At 33.8% G+C, this 17,853-nt stretch overlaps 1 protein-coding gene across 3 annotated transcripts in view; it reads right to left on the bottom strand.

The window, feature by feature from the left end:
• BRIP1 (BRCA1 interacting DNA helicase 1) overlaps window positions 1-17,853 on the bottom strand; it is a 180,653-nt gene that overhangs the window by 16,126 nt on the left and 146,674 nt on the right. For all 3 annotated transcript variants that reach the window (XM_072779704.1, XM_072779705.1, XM_072779703.1), the window contains one exon: window positions 10,201-10,313. In XM_072779704.1, the coding sequence (XP_072635805.1) occupies window positions 10,201-10,313 (113 nt within the window). The remainder of the gene's footprint in view (window positions 1-10,200; window positions 10,314-17,853) is intronic.

Genomic DNA, 17,853 nt, shown 5'->3' on the forward strand with positions numbered 1-17,853 from the left:
GCTCTTTATTTCTTCATATAGTTATGTCTATGATATAGACATATGTCTATATGTCTGCCTATTGTTTTTTCATTTCAACCAGAAAAAGACTCTCTGTAGTATTTGCTGTAGGACAAATTTTTTGGACATTAATTCTCTCAGTTTTTGTTTATTGGGAATGTCTTAATTTCTCCTTCATTTTTGAAGGATAGTTTTATTACATACAGAGTTGATTGACAGTCTTTATCTTTAAATGTCAGTCCATTGCCTTCTGCTTCCCAGAGTTTCCAATAAGATATCTGCTAAAATTATTGAAGATGTCTTGTGAGTTGTTTTCTCTTGCTGTTTTCTAGATTCTCTTTGTTAGTGGTTTATGACATGTATACGTATGGATCTCTTTGATTTTAAATTACTTCAAATTTGCTGGTTTTCTTATATGTGCAGATTAATGTTTTTCATCAAATTTGGGAAGTTTCCAGCCTTACTTCTTCAACTAATCTTTCTGTTCCTTTCTCTCTCTTCTCTCCTTCTAAGACTCCCATTATGTGAACATTGGTATGCTTGATGGGGTTGTTCTACAGGTCTCTGAGGCTATGTTCATTATTCTTCATTCTTTTCCTTTCTAGTCCTCAGACTAGATAATCTCAATGGACTTACTTTTAAGTAAACGGAGTCTTCTTCCTGCTCAAAACAGCTGTAGAGTCACTCTAATGAATTCTTCATTTTAGTTATTGAACTTTTCAAATCTAGAATTTCCATTAAGTTCTTTTAAAAAATTCGATATTATTATTGATTCTATCTTAAGAAATTCTATTTGGTGAGACATCATTCTCATAGTTTCCTATAGTTCTTTAGACATAATTTCCTTATTTCTTTGACTGTATTTAAAGTAGCTTTATACATTCACTACAATGCCTGGATTATCTTGGGACACTTTCTATTGATTGTTTTTTCTCATGTGTATGAGACATATATTCTTTCTTTGAATATATCATTTTTGTTGCAAAAGTACATTTTAAATAACACAATGTGGCAACTTTAGAATTCAGATTCTTCCTCTGCTCAAGGACTTTTTTGTTGCTGTTGTGACTTTCTAAAAATAATTCTTTAAAGTCTATGTTCTGTCATGTGTGACCACTGCTAGATCAGCTTAGTGGCCAGTTAATGACTAGACAAAGATTTCTTTAAACATCTGTAACCAATATATGTCTCATTTGCCAAGAGGCTTTGCACACATTTTTCAACATGCTCAGTAAGGCAGGTAACAACTCTGCCATAGTCTTCACTTCCTGCTTCAACAGAGCCTCAAAGTCAGCCATAGGTGAGAGCTTAGGGGCTTCTCAGGTTTTCCTGACCATGTGGCACATCCCTGGTTACATGCACCACTGTACATATGGGCATGGCCCACTAAAGTCCCAGGAATATGTCAGAACTTTTAAAGCCCTCTATGTATATCTCATTTGCTAGCTTTTCCAATTAAGCTGTTTTAGTTAGCTTATTACTTGACCCAAATTTAATTGTCATTTCAGGATGCTGTGAAATTAAAAAATTGCCTGTGTGAGGTCCTAATCAGGTCACATAAGATAGCCCTGTCCAGGAAATCACGAGAGAGGTTCCATAATGACAATTCTCAAGGAATCTCAAGGAATAAGATCCAGCCTCTTCTCTGGCTGGCAGAATGCTGGCTTTCACTAGGATTTAAAACTACTGTGAACTTGAAGAGGGGAATGGGAACTGGGCAAGTGAAAATGTCACAATATTCACTGTTCTTTTTTTTAAATTTATTTTTATTTATTTATGATAGACATAGAGAGAGAGGCAGAGACACAGGCAGACACAGGCTCCATGCCGGGAGCCCGATAGGGGACTCGATCCCGGGACTCCAGGATCGCGCCCTGGGCCAAAGGCAGGCGTGAAACCCGCCGAACCACCCAGGGATCCCCATATTCACTGTTCTTAGTGAGATTCAGCAATTTTCATGAATAAATGTTTCCTGGAATGTTGTAAACTGGTTAATTTATAGTTTCGAAAAAGTTGATTCTATATGGCCTGTTTTCTCATTCCTTTATTAAAGAATTTTCAGAGGGCTTTGTCATTTTTGTACATCTCACCTAATTTAAGAATATTTTCACTTATATTTTTTGACAGGTATTAGTCTACAGTTTTGTTTGTTTCTTTCTTTCTTGTTTTATATTGTCTTCATTTAGTTTTGGTTGCAAGATAGTACTGGGCTCATAAAATGAATTGGGAAGGGTTCTATCTATTTTTTAAAAAAGGATTTTACCTATTTGAGAGAGAGAGAGAGAGGGAGAAAGAGAGAATGAGTGGGGGTGAATGGGGCAGAGGATGTGGCAGAAGCAGACATCCCACTGAGCAGGAAGCCTGACTTGGGGCTCAATCCCAGATCATCACATGAGCCAAGGGCAGATGCTTAACCCACTAAGCCACCCACGTGCCCCATACCATCTATTTTCTAGAAGAGATCAAATGGAATTGGGTGTTACTTCTTTAAATGCTTGGTAATTTGCTAGGTGATTTATTTTCAAACTACAAGTTGTATCTTTACTAGAAAGAGGATTGACTATTCAAGTTATCTATTTCATCTTGAGTGAGTATGGTACTTTGTGGGTTTGAGGGAATTAGTTTATCACATCTAAGTTGTTGAATGTATGCATATAGTATAGTTTTTCCCATATTATCTTTTTAATATCTGCAGAGTATATAGTACTATGACTTCTTTTATTCTGGAGATTGTTAATTTGTGGCTTCTCTTTTTTACTGATCTTTTTAAAATCAATTTTTTAGGGGCGCCTGGATGGTGCAGTCAGGTGAGCATCTGACTCTTGGTTTCAGCTCAGGTTGTGATCTCCGGGTTTTGAAATTGAGCCCTGCACTGAGCTCTGCACTCAGCAGAGAGTCTGCTTAAGATTCTTTCCTCTCCCTCTGCTCCTCACACTTGTGCTTACTCTAATAAATAATCTTAAATAAAATCAATTTCTCAATTTTTAGTTTCATTGATTTCCTTTGTTTTCAAACTCATGGATTTATACTTTTATCTTTATTATTCCATTTTTTGTGTGCTTTATATATATTTTACTTTTCTTCTCCTAGCTTAAGGTAGAAGCTTAGATTATTGATTTGAGACCTTTCTTCTTTTTTAAAATAAGCATTTAATGATACAAATTTCTCACTGAGCACTGTTATAGATGCAGCCCACATATTTGGATATATTTTCATTTTGATTAACTCAAAGTATAGTCTAATTTTCCTAAGATTTTCTGCTTTACCTATAGATTATTTAGAAGTATGCTTTTTTTTTTTTTTTAAGATTTATTTATTCATTCTAGGGGGTGGAGAGGAGGACAAAGAGTCTAAATAAAGCAGACTTTGTGTTGAGTGTGGAGTTTGACATAGGGCTGGATCCCATGACCCTAAGTTCACAACCTGAACTGAAACCAAGAGTCAGAAGCCCAACTGACAGTGCCACCCAGGCGCCACTAGAAATATATTTATAATTTCACTCATATGTGGAATTTAAGAAACAAAATAGATGAACAAGGAGAGCGTGGGACACAAATGATGAAAAAATGAGAGACTCTTAATTATAGAGAACTGAGGTTGATGGAGGTGGGAGAGGTATGGGATAGATGGATGATGAATATTAAGGAGGGCACTTGCTATGATGAGCACTGAGTGTTACAAGTAAATGATGAACCACAGAACTCTGCTCCTAAAGCCAATATTGAACTGTATGCCAACTAATTACAATTTAAATTAAAAAAATTACTAGACATTTACTGTAAAAAAAAGTATGTTTTTAATTTCCTAGTATTTGGGGTTCTTTTTCTATCAAGTGTTACTGATTTCTAATTTAATTGTTTAATTCCATTTTGATCAGAGAACAAATTAGGATTTCAATTCTTTTAAAAATGTAAAGTTTATCATACAGGATATGATCTGTTTTAATAAATGTTCCTTGCACACTTGGAAACAACATTATTCTAATGTTGTATGGAGTATCTATAATGTAAATTCAATACAGTGGTTAATAGCATTGTTCAAATCTTCTGTATTTTTTTTTTTATTTTAAAGATTAATACTTTATTGCCTAGCAATTATAAGTATTCAAACATGTATTTTTCTATAACTTATTGTGAGGTGATCAATGTTAAATAAAATATTAATTTTCAACATGTTTCGATTCATCTCTTCTTGACCAATTCTTCATTTTTCCTTCCAATTGCATGCCTTTGAAGCAACGAAGAATTTCAATCACAAAAGTTATGGATGAGAATATTCATCTGCAGCTACCTATATGCTCATTACATGCAGTTACGCTCCTAGTGTTTTATCACGGCCATCCTCTAAGTGGTTTCTCGAAGAGCCCAGCGACTGGCCCGCAGACGCTGCCGCCGGGCCCGCTCGGCGACGGTTCCTCGAGGACCCTCCGCCATCGCCGGCCGCGCGCAAAAAAAAAAAAAGCAAATCTTCTGTATTTTTATTGGTTTTCTGTCTATTCCTTAAGGAAAAAGGAAATGAAATCTTCAAATATACTTTCAGACTTATCTATTTCTCTATTCAGATTTGTTATTACATCATATATTTTGAAGCTCTTTTTTAGGTGCATATACATTAAGGATTTTGTAACTTATTGGTAAATTGACCCTTAAATTATTATATAATTTTCCTTTTTAATACTCCAATAATAACTCTTTGCTCTGAACTCTACTGTATTTGATATTAATATACTTACTCCAGAAAGTTCTCTTGTACTTTGAATTCTATTCTTCCCAAATCTGCCTGCCACTATTTACTTTTTACAGTACTCAAATAGCTATTCCATGCATTCTGTCCAGGCTTTTAAGACAGTATATAGTATGCTTACTCCATCTTATCTAGAGTTGAAACCTCCAGACTATTTTTTAAAAGTTAATTTTAACTTTGCAAATTTTAATTTTTAATCAAATACATAAGCATAGTTTAAAAATCAAATGGTAGTAGTTATAATTAAAAAAAAAAACAAAACACCAGAATTCTCTTTTACCTATGCACATCCTATCTCCAATTCCCAATCCTCAGAAACAATTCTACTTCTACTTTCTTCTTCTACTTCTTTACTTCCATGTTTCTAAATAACTTTTAGAACTACTACTACTTCTTGGTTTTTAAACTTTACACATTATATGTTGACTCTTCCTACAAAAGATGTTTATTCTCTTACATCACGGATACTTCATCACCTCTTCATTTTCCTGATAGTTATACCACAATTCTGAGCAATCAATATTCAATGGATTATCATGTATAGGTGCTATATTGTACACCATGATTACATTTTTTTCTTGCACAAGATTTCTTGGTCTGCCCTAGAGTTAATAACTGTCTCTCTCCTTTTTTGTTTTTTTTTATGTACCTTTTTTTTTAAAAAAAGATTTAATATATTTGAGAAAGAGAGAGAGAGAGAGAGAGAGAGCATGAGCAAAGGAAATAGGCTCCCTGCTGAGCAGGAAGCCCCACTTAAGATTCGATCCCAGGCCCCTAAGATTATGATCTGAGCCAAAGGCAGATGCTTAACTGACTGAACCACCCAGGTGCCCCACTTTTCTATGTATTCTATCATTAATTAATTCCCAAACTTTGCCACAGCTATAAAAATTCTACTCAATATGGTCAAAAATCCATTCTAGACTGACTACTATGGGGCTGCTGCACAGCTGTCATTCCAGAGTGGATTCCTCTCCTAATCTAAGATTTCTCCTTTCCTGTATTCTAGATTGGAACTCCCATTTCCTGAAACCTAGATATTCCTCTGTACAAATTTTCTCTTATTTGACAGAGCATATCTTCCAGGAGCATCCTGGGAAAGTATGCATTTAAAGCTAATGTTTTAGGTCCTTGCATATTGAAAGCTTTATTTTATCTTACAGTTTATTGATCATTTGAGTTGTATAGAACTTAAATTGCAAGTCAAAATTTCCCTCAAAAAATTGAAAATAATTTAAAACTGTCTTCTAGCTTCTAATGTTTTTAAGGAGACTCTCAAATGTGATTTCGCATCTTCTGTATGAGACCTTCCCCCACACACACTCCCCTGGAATGTTTTAGGACTTTTTCTGTATCTGAGGTAGTTTGAAACTACACAGTGAGATGCTTTATAGCTTTTCTCCCTTTACTGGTGCTTGCGTGGGCCCCCTTAATCAGAAAATTATATCCTTCAATTATGAACATTTTCCTTGAATTGTTTCTTTGATAGGTTTAATTTCCTTCATATTTTTTCTAGTCTCTTTCTATAGATTTCCTTTTTATTAGAACTTGGCTCTTATATATGATCTTTAATTTTTTTGTATCTTTGTTGTTTTGACTTAGGATATTTCAATTTTATCTTCTAAGCCTAATTCTGCATTTCAAATTTGTTGCTATCATTTTAATGCCTGGAAACTTTTCCTATGATAAATCTGTTCTTATTTCATTAAGGAAATATTTTACCCTCTATGGGTAAGGGGTTGACTAACTAAGCCCACACAGAAAATCTGCTCCATATCTTGTTTTTGTACAGCCTCAAAGTAGGAATGGTATTCACATTTTTAAAGGACTAAAGAAAAAATAAAGAAGAATATGCAGACTGTACATGGCCAAAATAACCTAAAATATGTACTGCCCACTCCTTTACCAAAAGTTTGACCAACTTCTGTTCTATTGCACTGTCTCTGTTTTCTACAAGCTCTTCCACCTTGTTTTTATTGGTGTGATTTTGCTATTGTTTTGGTCTGTGTTTTTCATATTACAGATTTCAAAAAAATATATCTGGTGATCACTCTTTGCTCTTAATACATCTTTAGCTATACCTGGAGTTGAAGAATATATAAACTCTCTAATACAATCTCCCCAGAGAGTTAATTTGACCCGTGCAGGGGGCTGTCTACTTACAGTGCCCCCATATCCTAAGCTTTTCCACGGTTCAATCTGAAGAATCTTGCTGGCCTTTACAATAGCTTTCTTTTGCCTGCTAAGTCACTCATTCATCTGTTCTCCAGTGTCCAAAGTTTGCTGACATCTCATCTGTTAGTGTTCCACTCTTTTAAACTTTTAGTTTTGACATTTTTATTTCTTTACTATCATGGAATTTTGAGAAGGGTGGAGATTAATATAAATGTTTGATTTTTCCAGAAACTTTTAAAAAAATCTAAATTTTATATGACATCCTTTTCTGATATTATTTTAAAGCAATTCAGAGGTTCTAAGGCATCATACCACAAAATTAGGAAGGATAGGAACATGGATATGCCAATATGATAGAACACTGTTGAAAAATCATTGGAAAGTCAGGGCACCACTCTATTTTTTATTCCACTTTGGTTTATTTTAAAGTGTCCTATGGTAGAAAGGTATTTAAGTTAACAAAACAGTTCAGAGAAAAGAATTTCATCTTTTCTTTTTTCCATTGTTTTCATTCTGCCTTGTTCAAATGAATTATGCCCACTTGAGACAAAGATTATACTTTCAGTAAAGCACACCCGTTAGGAAACTTATAGTGCAGTTGTAACCTGGTCACAAAACCATCTGGTACATTCCCAAAGGCTGTTATTACATTTCATGGACTTATATTACTTCAAATACTCCTAACAGTCCCATGTGGGCTTAAAAAAAAAAAAGATTTTTTAAAACTCAATTTGTTTCTGCTTACTTTAGACCTTCTAGATTTATCCCTTATACGAAAAGTGCCTGATATAGGTACCTTTTATGTCTATCAATACATATTATGAGTTTTATCAAGTGATGTAAAACATTCACTTGATTTTTTTTTTCACTTGATTTTTAAATAATGTTTCTTTATAATAAAAAGTTGCTACTTGTTGACACTGTTTCCCTGAAAATCAATACAAAGACAGTGGGCTATCAATTTTTTAAATAATAAAATTTTTTAAAAAATAAATTTATTTATGATAGTCACAGAGAGAGAGAGAGAGAGAGAGAGGCAGACACACAACACCGGCAGAGGGAGAAGCAGGCTCCATGCCAGGAGCCTGATGCGGGACTTGATCCCAGGTCTCCAGGATCACGCCCTCGGCCAAAGGCAGGCGCCAAACCACTGAGCCACCCAGGGATCCCCAAAACACATGTTTTTTATGAAATTCTAGAAAAGTATGTTTGAAGCTCTAGAAGCTCTCTGGTCAACATGGTATAGTGGGGGAAAGCACCAAATCACTATTTTTCACAAATTCAGCAAGTATTTATTGAGCATCCATGCCCCAAGCTGAGGCATAGTTGGTTGCTGAAAACGTAAAATACATGTTTAGGGAAGGAGACAGACATATAAACATGTTATTACAATACAATGAGTTAGATGTGTAACAGAGATAATGTATAAACTACTATGGGTTTCCTAAGGAGTAAAAACTAGTTGGAAAAGTAAAAAGAAATCTTCATAAAGGACATGATCTTCAACTAGGTTTTGATGGGTAAACGTGTCAAATGAATTGTATGATAGTTTGTATGCCAAAGCAGAGAATAGTGAAAGGATACGGTATGTTTACTAGTAAGATATTTTATGCTTAACAGGGAGAATTTTAGAGGATAAAGGTAAGGTCTAAGGATGAAAAAGCAGGTCTTGAGGTTTTAAAAGTAGGTGGGGCCAAAGTGTGAAGGCCCACTTAGTAGTATGTGATATTAGACAAGTAATTTAATCTCTTACAAACTACTTGATATGTGTAGAAAATGTTTACAAATGACAAAGTGGGATATATATATTTTTACTTCAAGTAATTTCTTAAAATTCAATGCATTGTCTATATTAAAAGGAAAAAAATAATAACCGGGGTAAGAATACTTTCTTGAAATTAAGTATAGTGACTAAAAGTCAAGAATTTTGACAAAAAAAGGTAGAATAAAAAAATAAAAATTTAGTTAAAGGTTGGGGAAAACCAGAATTTTAAATAATATTCAGGATCCCCTAGAAACTATTTGCTGAATATTAAAATACAAATTAGAGAACACAAAACAGGTCAATCAACAGGAAAAGACCAAGTAAACATGAAATGGTTCAAGAACGACTTATAGTGCAACTTGATGTGAAATACCAATCACTTTATTCTTGTGTTCTTTATTTTGATTATATGAGTGACTTATAGCCTCACAGGAAAAAATTATTACATGGTTTTAACTAATTACAATTTCATAAACAGAGAATATAAAATATTAGATGAGATTATTCAAAGTCTAAGAATTATTTTGTTTATAAATTAAATGCTGATGTTCCACAACATGAAAATTATGTTATAAAATGGTGATTTAATAACTAGTTCCACAAAGCACAAATTTTTTTTTTTAAGACTTTATTTATTTATTCATAGAGATGCAGAGAGAGAGAGAAGCAGAGGCACAGGCAGAGGGAGAAGCAGGCTCCATGCAGAGTGCCTGACGTGGGGCTCGATCCGGCGACTCCAGGATCATGCCCTGGGCTGTAGGCGGCGCTAAACCGCTGCGCCACCGGGGCTGCCCCAAAGCACAAATCTTAATGGACCAGAATCCTTAGGAAAAGATTTAATTGTTGTTATAATTAAATGTTATTGTGAATTGGCACTAATTCTTTAGTTCCACAAGCATGGCTTTTTTTAAAAAAATTTTTAATTTTATATTTAAAAAAGACTTATTTACTTGAGAGAGAGAGAGAGAGAGAGAGAGAGGGAGAGGGAGCAGGGGGAGGGAAATATGGAGAGGGAGAATCTTAAACAGACTCCTGGCTGAGCACCAAGCCAAAGAGGGGCTTGATCTCACAACCCTGAGATTGTGACCTGAGCTGAAATTGAGAGCCAGATGTTCAACTGAGCCACTCAGGTACCCCTACAAGCATGTTTCTTTTTAACTCTTCTTGAATTATTCGCTTTATATCCATAAAATCATCATCTAGGTTCTGATGTTCATAAGATAAAACTTTTATTGTTTGGTGGTGACCTTCTATAAACATTTACTGAGTACCTCTTCTGTGTGACATTCATCGTTTGATCAATCATTAATCTTTAAACTTTAGCAAATGTTGAGGTTTTAGGGATTCATTTATTCCACTGATTCTTTTCAGCTTTCACTTGTGACATATATCACTTAAAATTTATCAGTTCCTAAGCAAAATGCTATCAAATTTAGTCTAAGAAGTAGCAAGACGGTTTCTTCTATAGCCCTGGCCATAGATAATATTATAGTAACATTACATTAAATTTCACTTACCTACCTAGGGCCTGGTTTAAGGCCCTATATGCTTGAATTTCATACCACTGACGACCAGGTAAAAGACCTCTCAATTTTGAGTGCTGATCATTGTATTGTCGCTTTAGTTCAACCTAATAATTTAAAAAATATTAAGAACAAAGTAGATAACACTCATTTTAAAAATCATATTAACTTCTAACCTTCTGAGCATCATTTTGTTAGAGATTTTGCTTTTCAATATTTCAGTACTAAATTTTGTTTAGTTTCTCTATGTCTATTCATCTTTACATTCCCTGAATTCCTACATGCAACTAATTAGCTGTTTAATTAAATCAGCTAATCACATAGAATAAAATTCATAAGCTTTCAATGTACACGTAGATTAAGTCTTTTTTTTTTAAGATTTTATTTCTTTATTCATGAGAGACAGAGAAAGAGGTAGAGACATAGAGGGAGAAGCAGGCTCCCTGTGGGGAGTCTGATACGGGATTTGATCCCAGGACCCTGGGATCAAAACCTGAGCTGAAGGCAGACACTCAACCACTGAGCCACCCAGGTGTCCCTTCACGTCCCAACACAAATGTATTGTCATATAACCACCACTATAATCATAATATAGAATATTTTCATCACCCTGCAAATGTGCTTTCTATTGTCTCTCTCCTTCACTGCTGACTTTGTCAACCAATGATCTGCTGTTTTATCTTTTCTAGAATTTCTTGTAAATGTTATTACTCAGTATGTAATAATTTGTCTTTTTCATTTAGCATAATGATTTTGGAATTCATTTATGTTGAAACATACATCAGAGGTTCATTTTTAAATGTTTATCTAGCCTGATAATCTCTGCTTTTTATTTTTATTTTTTTTAATCTCTGCTTTTTAATTGGGATGTTCAGAGCATTCACATTTAATGTAAATATTGTTATGATTTGGTCTAAATCTATAGCAACAGAATTCACATTCTTCTCAAGTGCACATAGAATATTTTCCAGGATAGATTATGTTTTGGTCATAAGAACATAAAGAAATTTAAGACTGAAATCATATAATGTATTTTTTCCAACAACAAGGGTATGAAATTAGAAATCAATAACATGAGGAAAACTGGAATATTCACAAATATGCAGAAATTACATAACACATAACTGAACAGTCAATGGGCCAAAGAAGAAATCAGAAGAGAACTCAAAAAGTATCTTTATACAAATGAAAATGGAAAAACAACAAACCAAAAATATACAGATGCACCAAAAGCAGTTCTAAGAGAAAAGTTTGTAGTGATAAACATCTGTAGATGTTACTGTAGTAAGAAAAAACAATAAGATCTCAGATAAACAACCTAACTTTACATCTTAAGAAACTAGAAAAAGAAGAACAAACTAATTACAGAGTTTGCTTAAGGAAGGAAACTAAGATGAGAGCACAAATAAAATTGAGACTAGAAAGCAACAGAAAAAAATCGTTGAAACTAGGAGTTGGTTTTTTTTTTTAAACATAAGACTGATAAACTTTTCGCTAAATAAGCAAAAGAAAGGGTAAAAAAATTATAAATGAAAGAGTACAAGTGGGATCCCTGGGTGGTGCAGCGGTTTGGCGCCTGCCTTTGGCCCAGGGCGCGATCCTGGAGACCCGGGATCGAGTCCCACGTCGGGCTCCTGGTGCATGGAGCCTGCTTCTCCCTTTGCCTGTGTCTCTGCCTCTCTCTCTCTCTCTCTGTGTGACTATCATAAATAAATAAAAATTAAAAAAAAAGAAAGAGTACAAGTGATACTACAGAAATACAAAGGATTGTAAGAGACTACTATGAACAATTATATGCCAAATAATTGGAGTAACTATTCTAGAAGAAATGGATAAATTCCAAAAAATAAACAACCTACCATGATTAAATCATGAAGAGACAAAAAAAAAATCTGAACGGATCTATATCAAGTAAGAAAATTGAAGCAGCAATAAAAAATCTCTGAACAAAAATAATCCCAGGACCTGATGGCTTCATTGATGAATTCTATCAAGCATTTAAGATAGAATTAACACTGTCCCCTTCTCAAATGCTTCCAAAATATTGAAGAGAAGGGAAAACTTCCAAACTCATTTTAAGAGCCCAGCACTACTCATACCAAAGCCAGATAAGGATGTTACAAGAAGAGAAAATTACAGGCCTACATCCCTATATGATAAACATTGTTGCAAAAATCCTCAACAAAAGATTAGGACATTGAATTCAACAGCACATTAAAAGAATTAGACACATGATCAAGTGGGATTTATCCCTGGAATGCAAGACTGGTTTATCTATACAGAAAACAATAAATCAATAAATGTGAAAAAGAGAGTAAGAACCATATAATCATCTCAATAGAAGCAGAAAAAGCATCTCAGAAAATTCAACATCCTTTCATGATCAAATATAAAAGGAATCAATATAAAAGGAATGTACTTCAACATAATAAAGTCTATATATAACAAGCCTACAGCTAATATCATACTCGGTGGTGAAGAGTTGAAAACTTTTCTTCTAGCATCAGGAAGAAGACAAAGGTGCCCATTCTAACCACTTCTGTTCAACAAACCACTGAAGGTCCTAGCCAGAACAATAAGGCAATAAATAAAAGTCATCCAAACCAGAAAGGAAGAAGTAAAACTGTCTTTGTTTGCATATGACAGGATCTTATATAGAGAGAACCCTATAGACTCTACCAAAAAACTCTCAGCACCAATAAATGAATTTAGTAAAGTTGGAGGATACAAAACCAACATACAAAAATCTGTTGTATTTCCATACACTAATAAAAACTATCCAAAGAAGAAATTAGGAAAACAGTCCCATTTACAATAGCATCAAAAATAATTAAAATACTTTGGGATAAATTAAACCAGGGATGCAAAAGATCTTTACACCAAAAACTATAAGACATTGATGAAAGAAATCAAAGAAACACAGATAAATGGAAAGATCCTATGTTTATGCATTGGAATAATCAGCATTGTTAAGATATCCTAACTACCCAAAGTGATCTATAGATTCAATAAAATTCCCATCAAAATCCAAATGGCATCTTTTACAGAACTAGATGAATGATAACTGGCTGGCAGCCCACATGAAAAGATGCTTAACTTTACTAGTAAATGAAGAAATGCACATTTAACCATTCCATTGCTTTTATCTGCAAAAACTGACAAATATTTACCAAAAGTGTTTATATTTTTCTACAAGTACAAATAGATAATATATACAAGGATATTCACTGCTTCTTTGCCCTGAAGACAAGTAAGAAACAACCTAAATGTCTACCAAGTGGATTAATTAAAATGTTATATTACATTTATCCTGAGATACTGTATTATTAAAAGAAATAGATTTATACATTTTGACACAAAAATTTAGCCAAAATACATTTTTAAAATAAAACCTGAGTCACACACACACACACACACACACACACACACACACCCCAGTTCAGAGCTATGCCAAATCTAAACCAACCCCCCAAAATATTTCAACTAAAACTGACAAGAACCACAGAGGAGACAGAGTTTAAAGATTATGTACTTTGAGCTTTTCCCAGATCTCCCTTTAAAAATTTTCAAATCATGCTCATACAAGTTCAAGATGATCATCTACTAATTGAACTACCTACAAAAAACAAAAATCAATATTCTTTATAGAATAGAGTCCAGAATCTCTAATGTACTACCTACAATGCCCAGTGTACAATAAAAATTACTAAAAAATGTGATGCATAATCAAAGAAAAAAAAAGTTAATAGAAACCAATTTTAGCAAGGGCCCAGCTGTTGGAATTAGTGAAGACTTTATTGTAGCTGTTATAGATATATTTAAATAACTTAAAAACATACAGCTTAATGAATACACTTTAGAGAATCTCAGTAGAGAAACAAAGACTATAAAAAAGATCCAAATGGAAATTCTACACCTGAAAAAATATAGTAACAAATAAAATTCCATTCCATTGGGTAGGCTTAACAGCAGATTAGAGAAGATAGAAGAACTGGTAAGTCTTTTTTTTTTTTTTTTTTTTTTTTTTTATGAACTGGTAAGTCTTAAGATAGATCCACAGAAGCAAAGAAAAACATAAACTAGAGCAAAATAACCTTATGCACACCAAAGACATAGGTGTGGAAGAATCAAAGCATATGAAAGCATTCAGTGATGATCTAAACAAATTTAAAATTCAGAGCTGAAACAGTACTAATACATTTGAGACAATATTTAGTGCCTCAAAGGCTTCAGTATTATAGGATATCAAGTATCTCTTACTTTTCCAAATGACTGAATCTACATTGATTTTCTATCTACATTCAAAAACTATGTTAAATTAAACTTTGCTGGAAAAGAAATCACAATAAATTCTGCTACCTGGTCAATTGAATTTGATATTATAATCATATCCCTTTTCAAAGAGACTCAGAATTAATTACAGGACATAACTACATTCCTATTAAAAGCAGTGTCACTGGCACCTGGGTGACTCAGTGGTTGAGCATCTGCTTTTGGCTCAGGTCGTGATCCTGGAATTCCAGGATCGAGTCCCACATCGGGCTCCCTGCAAGGAACCTGCCTCTTCCTCTGCCTGTATCTCTCTCTCTCTCTGTGTCTCTCATGAATAAATAAATAAAATCTTAAAAAAATAAAAAAAAAAATAAAAGCAGTGTCACATCAAAGGATACCACATACCCAACAACCTTCATCTGGTCTTCATAAAAATTGTTAAAATTACATCATCCTGAGAGTAGACTACTTTCATACAAGGTTAGAGTGTATGGTATACACAACTCAGACTGACCTATTTAAATATATAAGATAATGAGCTTTTTCCTGTAAAATTTCTCCTTTAAAAAGATGCAAGTTCTAAGTAAAAGGAAATTATGCATTATGATTTTATATTTTTATACATTCACTGAATGAAAAAGAGGTTTTTATTTTTAGAAAGAGACAGCAAGAGGCAGAGGAGGGACAGAAGGAGAGGGAGAGAGAAAATCTTAAACAGGCTCTGTGCTGGGCATGGAAATCAAGAGCTGGACATCCAACAAACTGAGCCACCCAGGTACCCTAAAAGGGATTATGTTTTAGGCAGCTCTCAAGAATGCTATAGAGTCAATTATGTCTCAATAAAGCTAAAAAATAAAAATAAAAAAGAACCTAAATAAAAAAGAATGCTGTAGAAACATAAAAAATAGAACATTTGAAGTACAAAAATTTATAAAATGGGAGGGAGGAAATTTTTGGTGGCTTAAAGAAACACTGAATTTAGACTAACATTTACAGTTTCACTTATGTACAAAACATCTGTGATAGGCAGTAGAAATACAAAGATGAGTTAGAGTTGCCTGGGTGGCTCAGTCAGTTAAGCGCCTGACTCTTGATTTTGGCCTAGGTCATGATCTCAGGGTAGTGAGACTGATCCCCATGCTGGCCTCCACACTCAGTGGGGAATTTGCTTGAGATTCTCTCTCCCTCTCCTTTTCCTCCTCTCCCTGCTCATGCTCACGTGTTCTGTCTCTCAAATAAATAAATAAATCTGAAAAAAAAGTTAAAAATATGTTCTGTCTAGCAAGAGTTTATAAGGGACTGAAAAGAATATGAGTACAAACAGCCATCAAGTAAATTTAAGTCTTAAAGTATTTGCTTTTATTATAATGTATAGAAGTAAGAAGAATTGAGAAATGAAGACATGAATTTGGTGCAAAAGTAATGAAGGCCTTATTTGGAACAGCAAAAGGAATGGAAAAGAGGCCCAGGTTTGTAATACATTGTAGAGCTACAGAACTTTAGTGATAAAGTAGATGTGGGGCTTACTAAAGAGAAAAGTCAAAAATGACTCCACAAAGTTTCCAGCCACCAGAGAGAAGCAATCTAGTAATCCATCAAGAGAAGACAAGAAGTATGTTTAAGGGAGAAGATAAATTTGGCTTAATTCCTGATAAATAATTAATTTCTGGAGCACCTGGCTTACTCTGTCTGTAGAGCACCCAACTCTTGATCTGGAGGTCAAGAACAAAAATCTATGGAGTCAAAACACTACATAGCTCCTATGAGTGATCAAGTAGGTCAATTCTCTTGTGGATTACTTTTCCTAATTAGAAATGGAATGAGAAAGAAAATCTAATTAATAAATAAAAAAATAAAAATTAAAATTAAAAAAAGAAAATCTAATTAAAATAAAATTTAAAATGGTTCTCAAGTACAGCGACAACAATTTAATCACCTATAACTGCTAGTATTGGCAGCTCACAGAAATTGACTATAATACCTAGCAACTAGTTACCTAATATGAAATAGTAGGAATTGCTTTTTCACTTAGTTACCTTGTAAAGATCTCCTATGTAGTATTCCTGGGCAAGTAAATAGTATGGTTTTTTTTGTAGCATACACCTAATTAAAGATATAAAGAGCTATTCTCTTGGAAAAATTCTGGACTTTCAAGATAAATTAACAGTAGTTTTAAGAAGTTTTAAAACTACTCAGGAGAAAAAGTGTCAATACAGTGTATAATACTATCAACCTTCTAAAGTAAAGGACATGTGTTAGATGAGAAATCCGAAGGGTACACTTCTGGGGTGCCTGGGTGGCTCAGTCTGTTAAACATCGGCCTTTAGCTGAGGTCATGATCTCAGAGTCCTGGGCTAGAGCCTGCTTCTCCCTCTCCACTCTGCTCTTGCTTTCTCTTGCTATCTCTGTCTCTCTCTCAAAAAATAAAAAAATCTTAAAAAACAAATAAAAGAAGGGTACACTTCTGACAAGTAGCTTTCAAATTAGTAGGAAAGACACTGAATTTTATATTCCCTCAAAATAACCTGTCAAATTTCTATATTAACTTTATAACTAGAATACAAGGGAAATAAACTTTCCTTTAAGTGTTACAAGCTATGTTTTATTTACTTATTTTTAAAAGATTTTATTTATTTGAGAGAGATAGAGCACAAGCAGAGGGGACAGGCAGAGGGAGAAGGAGAAGCAGGCACTCCACTGAGCATGCAGCCTGATGTGGGGCTTGATCTCGACCCCGGGATCATGACTTGAGCCAAAGGCAGATGCTTAACTGACTGAGCCACCCACTCACCTCTACAGGATATGTTTTAAATATATATATAATAAATAATATGGCATTATAGGAAACATTAGATAATAGTATGTAAAAATTTCTGACAATTCAGAGATAAAGTATAACATATAGAGATTAAAAGAGAATATTCTTTAAAAATTCTATCCAACTGGAAAAAATATATTTCCTATCTATTTCTCAAAATGCAACTAGTTTTTCTATATTCTTTAACAGTACCATCCAACCCCCACCAAATTAAAGCATTTATCCTTTGTCAGACATAACAGCTTAAGGGTTTTAGAATTTTCCTATACCCTGTTCCAGATAAATACTTTATAATAATCACTCTGCCTATGATAACAGTTGTTCTAGGATGTATTAGTTACAAATGAAATAGAGATAATGTAACAACTATTAGATTAAATAAACAAAATTATCTCTCCTTGGTCTTTTAGTTTTCATTAAAATGAATTAACTTTTAGGTATGACACCATGAATTCAATTCTTTATAAATTTTCAAATAGTTTTTACAATGCAAATGGCCTTTAAAATATTGCCAGTATTTTACCTGAGAAAACTATCTTAGATGAAAAGAAAAAAAA

The sequence above is a fragment of the Canis lupus genome, chromosome 16, assembly GCF_048164855.1.
Source record: "Canis lupus baileyi chromosome 16, mCanLup2.hap1, whole genome shotgun sequence".
Lineage (NCBI taxonomy): Eukaryota > Metazoa > Chordata > Mammalia > Carnivora > Canidae > Canis > Canis lupus.